Consider the following 13312-nt stretch of genomic DNA (forward strand, 5'->3'; position numbering starts at 1 on the left):
GTTTGTCGGTGAGGACGGTGATGGTATGAGCTTGGACATACGGGTGGAGTTTACGGGCCGCAATGACCAGCACATAGGCCAACTTTTCTATCTCTAGATATCTCATTTATGCTCCCTACAATATCTTACTAACATAGTAGATGGGTCGTTGGACCCGATCTGCTTCCTTTATTAGTACCGAACTAACCACTTCGTCACTTGCCGAAAGGTACAGTTCTAAAACATTGCCCTCTTCGGGCCGGGTCAACACCGGGATGCTGGCGAGGTATTTCTTGAGCTCGCCAAATGCGAGCTGGAAGTTCGGGTTCCACTCGAACCCTTTGCCTTTTATTGCCTTGAAGAAGGGCAGGCAACGGTCTACTGACTTAGACATGAAGCGACTTAGAGCGGTTATCCTGCCATTTAGCCTCTGAACCTCTTTTACTTTTCGGGATGGTCTGATATCTAGGATGGCCTTTATTTTGTCCGGGTTGGCCTCAATACCACGCCGGTTGACGATGTACCCTAAGAACTTACCCGATGTGACACCGAAGACACACTTGTTTGGGTTTAATTTTGTGCTAAATTGGCGCAGAATTTGGAAGACAAAGTGCAAGTTTTGTATTAATTCATGCGGAAACTGTGTCTTGACGACCATGTCGTCTACATAACATTCTATCTTTGTGCCAATTAAGGGCTGAAACAGCTTATTCACGAGTCTTTGGAAGGTCGCCCCAGCATTTTTCAGTTCGAAGGGCATGACGACCATGTCCACTAGGTGGTCAATCCTGGGGAGGAGGAAGCAATTTTTCGGGCAAGCTCGGTTAAGGTCGGTGTAGTCGACGCACACGTGCCACTTGCCGTTTGCCTTTTTTACCAGAACTGGGTTGGCCACCTAGCTCGGGTAATGAACTTCCCTTATGAAGTCTGCTGTGTGGAGCTTCTCGACCTCCTCATCGACCACCCTCCAGCGTTCTGGGGCTAAGTTGCATTTCTTCTGTCTAATGGGTCTAACTACATGGTCAGTATTGAGCTTGTGAGTTATGAGCATAGGGTCTATGCCGGGCATTTTTGCCGCGGACCCAGCGAAAACATCTAAGTTACTGAGTAAGAAGCGTACCAGTTTAGACCGCATGGGTTATTCCAGGGATGCTCCGACCTGAAGTAATTTGGTGGGGTCTTCCGCCGAGGCAGAGATGGGAGCAGTTTCCTCTGTTGGTGTAGCTCGCTCATCATTCTGTTCCGTAGGTCGCTCCAGTTCAAGGTCGCTGGTTACTTTGGCCTTTCTTTTGAGGGCAACAACGTAGCACTTGCGGGACTCGAGCTGGTCACCCCGCATTACCCCGATGCCGAAGTCCATTGGGAACTTCATGGCCGAATAGTAAGTAGACACCACTGCTTTTAAGGCGTGGGTGATCGGCCGACCTACTATGGCATTGTAGGGGGAGGGGGTCACGACCACCAAGAAGTTGTGACTGAGTCTTACCGTGCTAGGCCATGTGCCGACTTCCACAAGTACTGTGACCTTTCCCAGGGGTCTGACCTCTTCTCCGTTGAAGCTGACCAGCGGGGTGTTCGCAGGCTTTAAGTCACTCTCTTGGAACTGGAGTTTGTCGAAGGCCGCCTTAAAGAGGATGTCTGCCGAACTGCCAGAGTCAATGAGTACCCGTCGGACTTCAAAGTCGTTGATCTTCATCTTTATGACAAGTGCGTCGTCGTGGGGGTAGTGGACCCCGTGTGTATCATCTTCGGTGAAGAATATAGGGTCTTCCGTCCTAGGCCGCTTCGGGAGATTTCGCTCTTCTCTAGCGGCTTCTCGGGTTGATATGCGAGCTGCCGCCGAGGTGCACCCTGCCACGATCGATCCTCCAACGATCACGTGGATTGTTTCCCGAACTAGTCTTTCCTCTAAGGGCTGCTTATGTGGTTCTGTTGGTCGGCTACTGGACTCAGGAGCTTCTTTGTTGTGCTCTCCCTGCCGACCTGGCTTATTACTATTATTATTATTGTGCTGTACAAAATTTCGTAGATATCCATGATTGATAAGTTCCTCTATCTCATCGCGGAGATTATTACAATGCTCGGTGCTATGACCGTGGTCCCTATGGAAGCTGCAGTACAAGTTTTTATTCCTCTCGCTCGGGTTTCCCTTCAGACGAGGTGGCCACTTCACATACAGGGCGTCTTTGATCGTCATTAAGATCTCGGCCCGCTTCGCGTTTAAGGGTGTGTAGTCCGTTCGAGCTGCTAAGGGAGCTTGGAACGGCTGGCTCGGCTTCGTCTCCCGAGCTGGGTCTTTCCATCTTCTGTCATCTGGGTTGGGGGGCTTGCCTTCCCTCTTCCTCTTCTCGATCCCGCTTTCAATCCTTTGGTTAATCTCCTCCTCTGTTCTCATGAATTTGTCCGCGAGCTTGAGAAATTCAGCCATGGTCGCGGGCTGTTTAACTACCATGTGCCACTTGAACTCCTTGTGTGTCACTCCTCTCTTGTCTACCGTGAACTGCACCACGGGGTCCAGTCGCGGTATCTGCAAGCATGCGTCATTGAACCGCTTGATGTAGCCCCGAATGGACTCTCCTTCTCTCTGGACTACTCCGAAGATGCTCTCCTCGATTCTGGGGCACCGCTTGTTGATAACGAAGTGCGCAGTGAAGACCTGCACGAACTGGGTCCAACTTCTTATTGACCCAGGGGCCAGGTTCCTGTACCAGGTGCAGGCCGCCCCCCTAAAGGTGGTAGTGAAGGTCACGCACATGCAGGATTCATTGGCCCTTGCCAGGTGCATTTGGGACTGGAAGGCATCGACGTGGTCGTTGGGGTTTTAGGACCCGCCATACTTGTCTAGAGAGGGGAGTTTGAAATCTCTCGGCATGGGGACTACAAGGAGTTCTGACGAGAGAGGGAGGGGACTGAGAGAATAGGGGCAGCCTTTACCTCGTCCGAGCTCATCTCTTCTTTACCTCGGAGCTCGGGCGGACGCGGGTGGTAGTTCGGCGACTTCGCCGGCGTCTTCTTTGCTGCTTAGAGGGCCTGGTACTGGCACTGCTTGCCTTGGTGTTGCCGAGCTCGATGGGCCCGAACTGTTGGTAGTCCACCGCTAGGACACCGAATCGGTTCTCTGTGGGCGGGAGCTCAGAGTTGGAGTGTCGAGGTGCTGACTTGGCTGGCAAGGAGGTTCTCGATCCGCCGAAAATCTTCGAGGCGGAGGTGATTAGTCTTTCCCTCCTGCCCGGGGATGAGGCCTGGCTCTTGGAGGGGTTCTGAAGTTGGGAGGCTTCTCCTCGGTGAAGGCGTCCACCCTGAGGGGAGGGCTTAACCGGCTTCGGAGCGGGGTGCCGAGGTGGAAGCTGTGGTTGGTTCAGAGGCAGTTGGGGGAACTACTGTTGATAGTGATACTGAGAGATGTGGTGCAGTACTTGGTGCTGCTGGAACTGCTACATTTGGACTTGCATTGCACGCATGCACTGCATCAAGTCATCAAACTGGTTTTGGCTAGTCGCCAGAGGGACAGCAGTTGATTCGGCAAAGGTTGTCTCGACAGGGAGAGGAAGGGTAACATTCACAGGCGCCACCGTGTTTGGTGCATTGAGGCTAGGGATTTCGTCCGTCAATAGGGGGATGGTGAATTGTCCTATGCACATAGTGGCGGGCTGGGGGTGTTCCCCTACAGCATTCAGGTTGTGCCTACTATTGCTAGGAGAAGCCATGGAAGCTAAGGTTTCTTTGAGAGAGAGAGAGAGAGAGAGAGAGAGAGAGTTAAAGGTTAGGGGAGGCTTTTTGAAGTCTTCCCACAAACGGCGCCAAATGATGATGCATGATTCGGTCTGTCCTAGCTGTCGGTTACCTCGCTTCTGACGAGATCGGAGGTGCCTGAAACAAGGAAGAAAATGAAGGCTTCCAGGGAGGAACTCGGTTGGAACTCTCCGAAGCTCAAGTCAGTGTTCTTCAGAAGGCAAGGAAAATGAGGAATTCTAAGACCAAAAAACGCAAGAATCACATACCCTCTTCTTTGCGAGATGGGGGCCTTTTATAACACCCTGGATGCTCACTTCCATGCCTCTGCTAGTTCGGGCATCATTACCTATGCCAGATCGGGTCACTTCCTTTTGTCAACTGCCAGTTCGGGTGTCATAACCTCCATTTCCAGTTGCCAGGGCCGCCTCTGTTTGTCTGGGATGGCGGTGGAAGGTGGCCGTTGGATAGCGGCTGTCATGTGTCAGTCCTTTGATCGGTTAGGTGTGCCGCCTCCGTGTACGGTCTCCTGGGTGTCAGATACGGTTGCTCAGTCAGGCGATTTGGAGCCGAAGTGGTCTTTTAATGCGAAGTCTCGAGTTTGGATAGGAGTATGGCCCGAACTGCCCCTGGGCGGGCAGTTCGGGCTTTTTTGCTTTTGGTGCTTGTAAGGATCAGGACCTCGAAGAGAGAGCTCGAGACTCTTTAGTTCGGAACTCGGGTTGCAGGTTCCTTCGAGGGAGCTCGGCTCTTTAGTTCGGAGCTCGGGTTGTGGGCCTGCTGCCGTGCCGAGCTGGTGTTTCTGCCAAGTCACTCTCGATTGCTTCTACATGTCGCATGGCCAAGGGGTCGGGTCAAATCTTCCTACATTAATACTCTTATAAGCTCAATTTGGAAGGAGTACATATACAAATATGTAGAGTGCAAAATCTTGTATTTTGTATATATTTGTATTTGTTCTCTTTCCGAACTAAGCCTATCAAACGTGCTTTTAGCAATTGATGCATATGCGAATTCCAATAAAGTATGTCTTTTTTTATCAAAAACCTATTTGAACATAAATTTACTTCTTTTTTATTGATGTACTTTTATATCTCATTATCGATGTAAACATGCTTTGGAAAATGTATTTTTCCGTCATTTGTCAATGCATAAATGCATTATTGCCGACACTAGTAAAATTGAACCAGAGTGTAAATTTACCATAAACCAGGATTTACAGTTCATTTACATCATTTCCAAATGCAGCCTAAAGCATCACCATGTTATCCATGACTCATTGTCCAATGCAACAAGGTGGGGGTATACACTTAGAATTCGGATCTGCTCCTCACATTCACATTCCACTACTTACTATTAATATCTCCCATCATTATAACATACAAAGATGTTCCTGATGTGCAATTGAAACATACTCATGCTCTGAAGTTGTACAAAAAGCTCTTTGCGAGAAATAGATTCAGATTCATACACACCCGACTAGTAAACATATACGTGCATTCAGATTCAGATTCATACAAAACTATTTATAATTCATGGACAGTTTTTGAACAGTTATAAGTGGACAATTTCTTAATTGTTATTCGCTCTTTTATTAATAGTAGACCCAATCATCGATATACAATGCCATGCACATGCAGTGCATCAAGTGAAGAATCAGATCCGTTAACAAAGACACAAGCATGTGAGTGAGAATGAGATGCCCATATTGGATGGTGCTAACAGGTCCAGGCCCAATTCTGTTTTGGATACGTCTCTCATCCAAGTACTAATCTCTCCTTTTTACAACTACTTCCTATTTCATTTAAAACAGTGAAGTGTGCTTTTTTTTAACAAACACTACTTATATTTGGAACCCAACTTTTCAAATGCTTATTTAAAAAATAAACACTTATTTTATTATTGGACATTTAGGTATTTGGTGGCCTTTTTCTCCTCATAAGCCCTTGTGCTTCTTTTGTCCATTTTTTTCAAAATATCCAATCCAAAGTAAATGAATAAAAGTATTTTGATAAAATTGCTTTCATATGTGTTTTCATAAAAATAATTTTATAAAGTGCTTCTATAAAAATACTTTAGAAAAGTTTTTTCATAAAAATATTTTGCTAACAATATTGAAAGGATATAATTGATGTTCTAAAAATTTACCAAGGACACTTCCGAGAGAAAATTTGAACAAGTACTTATTGTATGAACACTTCAAAAAAAAAAAAAAAACTAAAAATTTAAGCTTAAAAAACAAACACTTATTTCGGACTTTTTTTCCAAACATCAATAATTGCTTAATAGTAAAGTCCAATCCCAAATAAACACTTATTTTAAAACACTCCCAAACATGGCCTGAGAAGTGAAGAATAAAAACTCCTTTAGGCCGGGACCAGGTTTCATTTGAAAGTACTGTTTCAACCAGGGATAAGATATTTAATATAAATACAAACACCTCAAAGAAATGAAAAGAATACCACCTCAAAAATAAACCTTGGTTCAATTTGGAAAGTGTACAAATATACATATATAAACAGTGCAAAAATTCTAAGTTTGGAAACAAGTTCAGCACTGATGTAATATTTGAACACTTCATCACAATCACGCTAAATTAATACTTGTTTTAAAAACTAAAATTACAACGATTTCATAGAGAGATGTCAAACAAGGTGATAGTCCGCAATTTTAGAAAAGCAAGCATCAAAGGGATCGCTTCTTTTAACAAAGTTCACACAAATTAAATAGGGGCTTCTGATTGAAACGCTCCAAGAGGAGAGAGCATACAAAATAAACATTTCCTCAATTGTTTCTTTTTTTTCATTTCTTATTAAACAAAAAGGGGAGCTTGCAGAGCATGCCCCTTGCTCGTTTCTCTACCTACCACAATCCTGCAAAAAATAGCACAGCCAGACAGTTGATCTAAAAAAATCGCAACTCACTGGTGGTGATGACAGTCTCAATACCAACTAAATTATTAACATTTGTAAGGTCCGCGGTAGGAAAATAGAAAAACAAAGGGAGAGATTGGATTGGGAGTGGACACTATCAAGCTGCGGACTCCTTGGCGATCTTCTCAGCCTTTGCAATGACCTCTTCAATTCCTCCAACCATGTAGAATGACTGCTCGGGAAGGTCATCATACTTTCCATCCAAAACTCCCTGCCCCACATTTATACCAAGGCAAAATGCATCAGATATCACAAATATCACCCACAAAGCCATGATCAGGGCGAGAGGCAAATAGAATAAATTAAATAACATAGAAAAAGGACTGCAATAATTCGGCGCAACATAACATATTAATTCAGCCACGTCTTCCATCATTAGCTTTGCAAGGAAGCATTATTTAAGCAAGCGGACATTAAGGCTGTGCTTGGTTGGTTTGAAGGTAGGGTACCCTATTACCTATACAAACCAAACACAGCCTAAGGTTGCATTTTATGGTGAGTACCACCAAGAACTCCGCAGATCTCCATCAGAAAACAATTAACTAAACACTCAAGTAAAAGTAAGAATGCTTTTATGCCATGCCAATACTGAATCAAAATATAAAGAATGAACCTAAAATATTAAATATGGGAAATTGTAGTGACATGTTTTGTTAACGGGTTCTTATATTTATTTAACATTGGTGCCATCTATAAATGTATGATTTAACAAACTACATATTCAAAATACAATTCCAAAAAAGAATAGTTCTTCCTTGCAAACTTTCTATACTCATTAGACAAACAGATCAAAGTGGAACTTGTTCTTCCATTTGATCATTCTACTCTCAATAAATTGTAAATATTTTCATCAATTGCCTCATCCCTTCCCAACTGAAATGAAATTTGTTCTTCTATTTGAACATTCTAGTTCTACTCTTGATAGATTGAAAATATTTTCACCAATTTCCTCATCCCTCCCTAAGTGGGGCTATAGCAGCATGAATCCTAAAGATGAGCAAATGCAAAATAAGAGCTATCTTAGGAGAGCTTCCATTATCAAGCCATTATAACCAAACAACAAATGACCACGTTTGGCTCTTTATTCTGCATTTTTCTATATTAAGAAGAATGCACTTATTGAGGTTGGCAAACTTTTTATTACCTGGAAACTTGTAATGCTCTCCTTCAATTCCACATACTTTCCAGGAGCACCCGTAAATACTTCTGCCACATGGAAGGGCTGGCTCAAGAACCTTTGAATTTTACGTGCACGGGCAACAGTCAACTTATCATCTTCACTGAGCTCATCCATTCCCAAAATGGCAATAATATCTTGAAGGTTCTTGTAGTTCTGAAGAACCTTCTGCACACCACGAGCAGTGTTGTAGTGTTCTTCTCCCAAAATATGAGGAGATAACATACGAGATGTAGAATCAAGGGGATCCACCGCAGGATAAATACCAAGCTCAGAAATCTGGTCAGAATTAAATTGCAATAATGTTATCAAGGGATATTACAATCAGAAGAGGAAATGATACTATTCCATGTGAATAGCAAGCTCAGAAATCTGGTCAGAATTAAATTGCAATAATGTTATCAAGGGATATTACAATCAGAAGTGGTAATGATACTATTCCATGTGAATAGCAAGTCCACTTACCTGTCTAGACAACACAGTTGTAGCATCCAGATGGGCAAAGGTGGTGGCAGGAGCTGGATCCGTCAAGTCATCAGCTGGCACATAAATAGCTTGGACAGAGGTAATTGAACCTTTCTTAGTGGTAGTAATTCGCTCTTGCAGACCTCCAAGATCAGTAGCCAAAGTTGGTTGGTAACCGACAGCAGATGGAATACGGCCAAGCAAAGCAGAGACCTCAGAGTTTGCCTGCAGAGCAGATAGGAATATAAACAGAAATGCAAAACCAACTCCACCAAGCAGAAGAAACACAAGAAAGTAAATTCATGTAAGTCCACTTCCCATGCAATTGAAAGCTTACTTGGGTGAAACGGAAAATATTATCAATGAAGAGAAGCACATCTTGTCCTTCAGCATCTCGGAAGTGCTCAGCAACAGTGAGGCCAGTAAGACCAACACGAGCACGGGCACCAGGGGGCTCATTCATTTGGCCGTACACAAGTGCACACTTGCTTTCACTCTGAATTATAGAGAAACAACAATATTTAAGAATTTCAAGTCCATGAGAACAGAAGACAGCCATGCAACAACAGAATAACAATGCAAGTTAACAGAGACGTGCCTGCTTATCCCCTAGCTTAATGACACCACTCTCAATCATCTCCCTGTACAGATCATTACCCTCCCTAGTTCGCTCTCCAACACCAGCAAAAACAGAAAAACCACCTGGCAAAGGATGAAAAAATAAAACATTAAACATAATAAGCAAACATTAATAAAAGTTATATTTCCTAAATATCCTTTCATATAAACCAACCATGAGCTTTGGCGACATTGTTAATCAGTTCCATAATAAGCACCGTTTTTCCTACACCAGCACCACCAAACAGCCCAATCTTCCCGCCTCTCTGATATGGTGCAAGGAGATCCACAACCTGTAAAAGAATGCAACATAAATCACGTCTTGTGGAGAGAACAGCAATTTAGATTGCATCCAGAAACCATGGGTAAAAATGTACCTTAATTCCAGTTACAAGAATTTGTTGCTCAGTTGCCTGTTCAACAAAGGCTGGAGCTTCACGATGGATAGGGAGGTAATGGTCGGTCTCTGTTGGAAGGGAAAGCATACAAGCTATGAATAATCGATATAAAATATGAGTACATAAGTTCAGAATTGGAACCCCTGTTAATAAATAAATGCATTAAGTAATCATGTCTTCTTACTCATTTCACCCTTCTCATCAATAGGCTCCCCAATAACATTCATGATTCGACCAAGGGTAGCCCTACCGACAGGCACCTAATGAAAAGATTGACACAGGAGCAGTTAGTTGTGAAAATGAAAAGAAACAGGAGAAGGACGTTCAAATAGCATAATGATCAAGATGAGTCTTAACACAAGGCCAAATTCGATAAAAGAGCAAAACAAAAGTATCATATATTCAGTCTCAATCTCCGAATTATGTAAATGGTGATTAGAATTTCTTAAATCAACAAAATATTTCTTTTAGTGTAGTTACGAGGTAATTCATATAAACATAACCCAAATAAAATTTCTGGACAAGAATCATAAAATCTTAACAGATAACAAAAGCTTATTAATTTGCACTAAATCTCACCTCATTAAGCATATCGAAAAGAAAAAACACCTTCAAAAAAACTTAATCAAATAAAAAAATCCCCCAGTGTGCGATCGAACAAGCATAGACACAGACCAATAATCACACTAACAGATCTCATCTAACAACGAGCTCAGTAACAAAATCCTAGGAGAGTGGACCAGAATCAACAATGAGAAATGTAGCACATCTATCCAACCAGTAAAGAAAATTGTTAACATGAAAACAGAAGATGCATTAGCTTAAGGGACGCAAAATAGGATGAATAAACGCTTACAGTGATCGGAGATCCGGTGTTAAGGACTCTCTGTCCTCGCACAAGCCCTTCAGTACCATCCATAGCAATGGTCCTCACCATGTTCTCTCCCAAGTGCTGAGCAACTTCGAGAACCAAACGGATCGAATTGTCCAAAACCTCGAGAGCCGTCAAGATCGGGGGCAATCCCTCGTCGAATCTAACATCGACGACGGCACCGATCACCTGACAAACGCGGCCAATAGCACCGGCCCCAGTAAACTCATCGGTTATCTTGCCACTGGGGCCAGCTCCCTTAGTCGATGGCGACGATGGGACCGACGGCGCCGGGGCCGCGGCCGAAGTCGCATAGTCTACAACACGGTTGAGGAGGAAACCCTTAGGGGAAGGGCGAGACACATGGGATGGGGACGGAGCTCTGGGGTTGATGATCGAGGATCTTGACCCGGAGCGGCGTAAGGATGACCTCAAAAGGGACGATAAAACCTTGCGAGAAGCCATGGTTAGGGTTCCAAAACCAGGGCACTGAACCAACTAAGGCTTGGATTTTTATTCAGTATCCATTGCTGCCAATGCTGCGACTGAAACGAAGCCTCATTGGGGGGGGGGTTTGTTCGTTTCTACAGCGCAGAGGATTGAGGAGAGGAAAAGAAGACGTCTCTCCTTGTTAAAAGAGCCGAGAGATAATGAGATCAGTGGAATGGCGGACGTCAAACCTATTTATGAGCTAGATTTGCCGAATGTTTGGCGTCCAGGTTTCCTTAGATCCGCACTCTCAGTCCACATTGATTATGGGCCTCGGACCTTATTTGTGGGTCGAATCTTACGTGTCAATGCATTCTACTTGGTATTCACGTGACCCGACTCCCGACTCTCGAGGACGAGCTCGAATTCGACCTGTTCGAGATGAATCCGGATCTGCTCTCAGAGGGTGTACCTCACAACGCGTTCCAGTCGTACATCGGAAACATCTCCGTACTTTTATTGGGCTTTGGCTGTTATCGGTATTAAGTTCGACTTAAACCCATATATTAACGAATCCGGATCTGCTTCTCACGGAGCAGGTTGCAACCGTGAATTAGGAACATCTCTCCGTCCGTCAATGACAACATATTAATTCTACAACTGAACTCGGATTCACTCTTCACGAAAGTTCACACCGTCCTCACAACAACATACAAGTGTCCATTGGGAATATCTTTATATTTATTCATAAGAGTATATTCCTAATACACACATGCAAGTGATTGTGAATACAGTATGAATATGACACTAGTTCCCGAAGACCGAATCCAATCTATTTACAACAACAGAGCTCAGATTTGCTTTTTATGCAGTGTTATTGTCGTGAATCGGGAACATCTTTGCGTTAATAGCATATAAGGGCAACTTTTGGGAGTTGAATATTAATAAAAGTAATATTTTTAAAGAAAATTCAAAAGTATGTTAATTTTTCAAAAATAATATTAATAAAGTGCAAATACTTTTCATTATCTTTTTCTTTCCATTTGTTCACCAGTGCCGCCTCCGTCTTTGGCAATGTTGCTGGAGGTGGCTGGAGGCAGAGGTGGCGGTGGCAGCATTGGTGGTCATTCTTCTACCCAGCATCGCCACTGCCATCTTTGTCTCCACCCACTTCTGGCAACGTTGTCGGAGGCAAAGGCAAAGGTGGGCAGAGGTGGCGGCATTGGGCAGGGAAATGACCACCAACGCAGCCGCCACCACCTCCGACAATGTTGCCAAATGTAGAGGCAGAGGCAGATATGGGCAAAGGCGGTGGCGGACGGAGGCGCTGGTGAACAAAAATGGCAAGAAGAATATGATGAACAGTGTTTTTGCCCTTTATTGATATTATTTTTAAAAATTTAACATATTTTTTAATTTTAAAAAAATATATTACTTTTATTGATATTAAACCCCAAAAGTTGCCCTTATATGCTATTATTCCAACATCTTTTTATGAATAAATATTTTCAAGTATAAACTGTGTTTGGTTTCGTTTAAGTTTATTGAGTAAACAATCGCATCAGGAAAAGCCTCGATAATTGCATCCATACATATTGAACATTGACTTTTGTGCGCCTCTCTTGTTTCAAGAAGCTTCATTTTGGAGTTTCTTGAAGCAGGTAGGCATTTATTGGCAATTTGCTAATGTGGTGCCTAATGGTGCACATGTGTCATAAGCGTCCTCATTAATAGTTTTTCTTGGTTTTATAGCCACGCAAGTACAAAACGTTTATTCAATAAACATAAACAGAACCAAACACCCTTCTGTGAGGTGTATTCTATGAAGAATAGATCTGGACTCCAACTATAGATATGTTCACAATGTGCAGTTAATGATAAGATTTGGGGATGAGATAATTTATGATTAAATCCGACATGAGTCTGGATATGCTCCTAATTGTATGTAGCAGTTGCACATTGTGAACATCTCCTGAATAATATACAATGGGATTGACTGTGAAGTCAGTGTAAGGAGTGCTCTATGAGGAGAATATCCCAATCTATCCAACGTGCCTGGTTGGGTTTGCAAATTTTTGGGCCTAGATAATTATTTTTCTATCAACTCCAGCCCAATCCAAACTTACATCAAGCCTACAAACAATGCAGGTCAGACCTAGGCCAAGCAAGTTGTAAGCCTTAGGCCAAAGTGGCCCACTCTAGCCTGGAAATTATTGTGTATATATATATAGTATTATATCTTTTATATAATATATTATTAAACGTATATCTAAATAAATGTAGTATGTATGTCATGTATGGCATTCTTTTGTTTGGATTTTGAGAGGGGGGAAAGTTGGTTAATTTTGATTCCCATTGACCAAAAAATCCATGTTTTTTTTTTTCATATTTTATGTGGGGACCATGAAAAGTTTATTTTCAAGAAAGTGATACACATCTCCTAGATGGGTAAATAACTTTTGTACATGGGGGAGAGGTTGCCAACACTTGAATGGGACAAAAATGCCCATTTTAATAATGTTTTTTTTTTAATGTATAATAGTCATTGCCTTATTTACATGGTAAATAAAATGCACTTACCCAAGTAAGTCTTTCCCAACCCGAGTAAGTGCATTTACCGATGAAAGGAACTTATCGAAAAGGGAACAAGGCATTTAAATATGTTATTTTTCTAACTATGAACATAAAGTTGAATTAAAATTTTTAATTC

At 42.8% G+C, this 13312-nt stretch overlaps 1 protein-coding gene across 1 annotated transcript; it reads right to left on the reverse strand.

The window, feature by feature from the left end:
- Positions 1 to 6423: 6423 nt before the first annotated feature.
- On the reverse strand, positions 6424 to 10919 carry LOC148854987 (ATP synthase subunit beta, mitochondrial-like). The gene is made up of 9 exons (XM_088986724.1): positions 10159 to 10919; positions 9487 to 9562; positions 9282 to 9370; positions 9080 to 9197; positions 8885 to 8988; positions 8624 to 8782; positions 8287 to 8511; positions 7789 to 8100; positions 6424 to 6855 (listed from the first exon to the last, which is right to left on the reverse strand). The coding sequence occupies exons 1-9, from the start codon at positions 10636 to 10638 to the stop codon at positions 6742 to 6744; spliced, it is 1677 nt and encodes a 558-aa protein (XP_088842850.1). The 5' UTR covers positions 10639 to 10919; the 3' UTR covers positions 6424 to 6741.
- Positions 10920 to 13312: the final 2393 nt, after the last annotated feature.

This window comes from Nelumbo lutea, chromosome 4, assembly GCF_056320005.1.
Source record: "Nelumbo lutea isolate HS-2025 chromosome 4, American lotus-T2T, whole genome shotgun sequence".
NCBI lineage: Eukaryota > Viridiplantae > Streptophyta > Magnoliopsida > Proteales > Nelumbonaceae > Nelumbo > Nelumbo lutea.

Excerpts from the sequence above, each read along its gene's own strand:
- LOC148854987 (XM_088986724.1), bottom strand. The coding sequence starts at position 10,638 with ATGGCTTCTCGCAAGGTTTTATCGTCCCTTTTGAGGTCATCCTTACGC. Across the intron at positions 9,563-10,158 it reads ACACCGGATCTCCGATCACT|GTGCCTGTCGGTAGGGCTAC; the intron begins GTAAGCGTTTAT and ends TCTTTTCATTAG. Across the intron at positions 9,198-9,281 it reads TTCTTGTAACTGGAATTAAG|GTTGTGGATCTCCTTGCACC; the intron begins GTACATTTTTAC and ends ATTCTTTTACAG.